The sequence below is a fragment of the Frankliniella occidentalis genome, unplaced genomic scaffold (assembly GCF_000697945.3).
Source record: "Frankliniella occidentalis isolate FOCC.00 unplaced genomic scaffold, Focc_3.1 Scaffold4, whole genome shotgun sequence".
Lineage (NCBI taxonomy): Eukaryota > Metazoa > Arthropoda > Insecta > Thysanoptera > Thripidae > Frankliniella > Frankliniella occidentalis.
In genome coordinates this window covers 1,784,877-1,789,118 of record NW_026267134.1, presented here as the reverse complement: position 1 = coordinate 1,789,118, position 4,242 = coordinate 1,784,877, and the positions used below count along the sequence as shown (strand labels likewise).

Here is a 4,242-nt window from a genome sequence, read left to right as displayed (position 1 = left end):
TGTGATCCTTTGGGGATGCTTCCCGTCCCGTGCATCGTTGTGTGGCTCCAGGCGGCAACGCCAGGGAAGTGCCATATGACAATAGTGAAATGATCAGGATAATAAACTATTATGGGCGATTTGCTATTCATAATAATTATATTTGGTGACTTTTAAGATGCACCAGCCCAGGTACACGACGTTTGGAGCCGAATCGTATTTCGTGCGAGTGTCATCGGCGTGCTCGGGAGGTCCCCAATGACGTCCCCGGGGGCCCGGACGACATCGGCACTTCCAGATTTGGACTCAGCGTGCGAGAAAACCCCCGGACACGATAGTTCAGTCGTCCTGGTCGTTCCGAGGTTGACGGTCGGTCGGTCGACCAAACCGTATCTTATTTTGACAGCCCCTGTTCCGCAAGAAAGCTGCAAGTATCCGGGAAATAGAATCTAGCGTAAAGTACAGGGTGTCGATGAACACAGCCACGGACTGGGGGTACTCCCTGTATTCCCAGCCAGGAAACTGAGGCCCCGTGCTTTCTTTGATACTGTGCTTTAGAAACCGCATTCGGACGTATAGGGGGTTGCCTACTCGCTCGGCCCCTTAAGACCTTAAGACACCACAGTTAATGGTAGTGAGAGTTATGCAAGCGATGATTATTTTCTGCTCAAACAGAGAATGATGACGGTAGGGAATTGTGTTATTTTAGGGTTTCAGTCATTTTATCATATCTTTTAAAACTTTATTAGGTAGGTAGATTTTGAGAGAAGTCTTCAGTTTGACACATTTCATTTACTAATGTCTTAATTTTGTTTATACAGTGATGAAAGAAACATGGCAAAATAAATGATTCACACAACTTATTAAATGATGATGAGAAACAAAAAAAAATCAAATCAAATCAGGAGTTGCTTCATTTATACAGAAAATATAAGGTCCGGCAATAGAAAGACATAACATTAATTGATAATACATTACACTTAAAACTGAAATCTCACCCTCGGTAGGTAAGAAGCTGTTCCCTTCCACAATTACTTTTAGAATTTTAAAATTAACTCTGCAGTAAAGTTTTGGTATTTACTGCATTAGGAACATGGTAATGAATTGAAAACATTAAAGTAACAAACTAAGTCAGGTGGAGTATTGTAATATTATCTCTCTTTCAAAATTAAGGCCATGTTTTGGAATGCACCCCTCTATACGGAGAGGACAGTTTATTCTTTTAATTATACTTTCAACTGTATCATCCACAATTCAAAATCTAGTGTAGCTTTAAATTTCAGACTCTCCATAGTATGGTACATACTACATTTTATGGCAATGAAAATTAATTGAAATCTTATCAATTCTTGAGACAACTTGTCTCTTAATCAGAAAAGAGAAAGTGCAGAAAATATGCAGTTCAAACTGAAGAGTGAAATTTTTACACTTTTATGAATGGAAGAACAGGAATGCAGTGTTCTAATAACCACAACATACATTTCGCTGATTACTTTAAATAAAAAGAGGAAAAATTAACAGCATTACATCCTCATATATGTAATACACATGTTCTGCACTATGGAGGTACAAGGTGGTCCAAATCAGCTGTCGTAATACTTCTGAGGGCAACTAATTCTACACTGGTTGAGTGCAGGTGAAATGTACAGCAAATGCTTCTCCTGACATGTGATTATCTGGAATAAAATTGGTTGCCTTGCCTACCTCATAGTGGCCACCTGGTACTTAAGACAAAATATGTCATCATAACACACTACAGCTTGTAATGTACCATAAGCCATGGGGACAAGACACCATGTGACTAGAATTACATGCATGTTTCAGAATGAAGAATCAATGTAAAAAAAATTAACAAGACACAAGATTTATGTCCAAAGAAAGTAAGAGAGTTTTAAGTACTTCTTAAACTTGGTCCCATTGCAAATACTCCACCTCAAACAACAAACATAACAACTGTAACCAATACTGCAATATCTAATCATAAGAAAAGAAAGAAGAAATTAACAATGCATCTACAAAATTCCTTGTTCTTCGGTCCATTCAATAATTATATCAGCAATAAAAACATTTTAAAGCCTAAGCTATAAATTATATCTTTTTGACTTTACCATGCTATACAATATAATTTTCATAACCATACATACACACACTTTGTCGCACAAGTACACAACAAATTCATAATTATCATGAAGACTCAATCATATGTATATACTTAAAATTGGAATGAAAAATATTTAATTTCAAGGCACTGCAGTACAAACATTCTATATTACACTGTACATATTTTAACATAGATTGTACATATATAATTTATATGCATACGTCTGATAGTTTGGCTCTTTACACTATAAGGCGTGCACACTTAGTTTTAAATTCACAGAATTTGATGAAGTACTCAGTCAAATACCAGTCCTCTATGCACTGGATTCTGGAATATCAAATACCTAATAAAGTGTTTTCAATAGGATTTGGACCAGGAATGACCGTAATATCTATTTTGAGAGCCAACACACAGCAAAACAAAGTACCTCTGTTTAGAAAACCAATTTTTCTGACAAAGAAAATGAGGAGCATCCTGAGAGAATTGGAAAGGATATTCAATTAAAGAAAATATTGAATTTTGCTTATGAATGGAGTTTGAAAACCAGGACTAACATCAAGCTAGATATGTAACATTGGCAAGTTTACTGATGAGAATTTTCAGTATCTAATCTAACATTCTTTAATTACAAAGAGTCAAAGTGTTGGATTAAAACACACAAAAAGAAAAAAAAAAAGACATAGTCTAGCTGTTTAAGTCAGGTGTTAACTCCATAGTTATAACAGGTATTGCTGTTACCTCCTCAAATTACAAACACAAATAATTTGAACCAAAACAATAGATTGTGTACCAATAGCAATAGATTCAATTTTATCACAGTTAGGAAAAGTGTGCAAGTAAACCTTAATTTAAAAAATAATAAAAATCAAACAAACATAGAATGTGGTGGCTTACTCTTAATAAAACACGCCAAATTAAAAAACGTAAAACTCAAGCAAATGTTTATATGCATGTCAATGCACTCCTCAAAATCTTGAGTCAAATGAAGTGTTAATAAAAGAATCATAGCAAAATTTGAACCAATGATTTTCCATAAATTTTGGCAGAAAATAAGAAAGCTTTGTCGCCACATAAAATAAATTAAAAATACCAAGTATTAGAAATAGTTCAATCACGTACCAGTCTACATCCACTTAGTAATCAAGAAAATCACAAGCATCTGCATCCAGCGGACAAGAAATGCAGGGCTTACAAGTCAGCCAGCATCACGGAAGACAGACACACCCTAACTAGTCCAGCAGTCGACACTACACACTGGGTGCGCTCTCCGGAGGAACCTCCAGGAATACCCGAGCGCGGGCGCGGGCATAACACTGTGGGGGGCCACGAGGGCCACGGGGGCGCAGAGCGCCGCCGGAGAGCCGGTCGTCACACCTCTGTCCCGTCCTCGCCCTCGTCTTCAAACAAGGGCCCGACCTTCTTTTTGGGCTTTGGTGGGGGTTTGGGGGGCACTTTCGTCCTCACTATTGCCGCCCCCGCCGAACCGTTGGTCAGCGGGGTGGTCGAGTTCGCGGACGAAATGGACGCTATCGAGGTCGGCCTCTTGACCGTCCCGGGCATCAAGAGCGAGTCCTCTTCACCAAGCCGGCTGCCCGCCGATGGCCTCCCCAGGGTCCCCGTCGACTCGGGGGAGATCCGGGACCAAGATCCCCGCCGTCCATTCTTCTCCGCCGTGGGGGAAGTGAACTTGGACGACGCGATGCTCGGGGATGGGGACGCCGTCGTCTGCCGCCCGACGCCGTAGTGGTGGCCGTTGGTCTGGCCGTGGCCGTTGGGCCTCATGGCGGGTGACGTGATGGGGTCCAGCTCCTCGATGGGTGCGTAGTACGCAGGCAGAGGGCTGGGCTGCGGCTGGAACGGGGCGGGTCGCGGGGCGGGCGCCCGCACTGGAGAGTCCAGGCCGGTCTTGTTGAGTGAGAGGACCGAGCTCCCATCCGCCGTCGTCCTCGGACCCATATTGTCATAGACAGGTTCCAGCTGCGAAAGGGAACGCCAACAAATTAGCATAACGAATCTCAGGTTGAAATTACTCAGGATTTGATTTAAATAGCCCACATTTATGTCGGATAAACAACTATTTAAAAAAAAATTCCAGTGATATTCTCAAACATAGTGATTATGACTATGTTCCTCTAACTAAACAATTTCCAGAAAAGAAAAAA

The 4,242-nt window shown here is 40.9% G+C and overlaps 1 protein-coding gene across 9 annotated transcripts in view; it reads right to left on the bottom strand.

Moving 5' to 3' along the window:
• Positions 1-751: 751 nt before the first annotated feature.
• The window catches only part of LOC113202139 (uncharacterized), a 314,098-nt gene continuing 310,607 nt past the window's right edge, over positions 752-4,242 (bottom strand). For all 9 annotated transcript variants that reach the window (XM_052268358.1, XM_052268361.1, XM_052268373.1 and 6 more), the window contains one exon: positions 752-4,057. In XM_052268358.1, the coding sequence (XP_052124318.1) occupies positions 3,449-4,057 (609 nt within the window). In that variant the 3' untranslated portion in view covers positions 752-3,448. The remainder of the gene's footprint in view (positions 4,058-4,242) is intronic.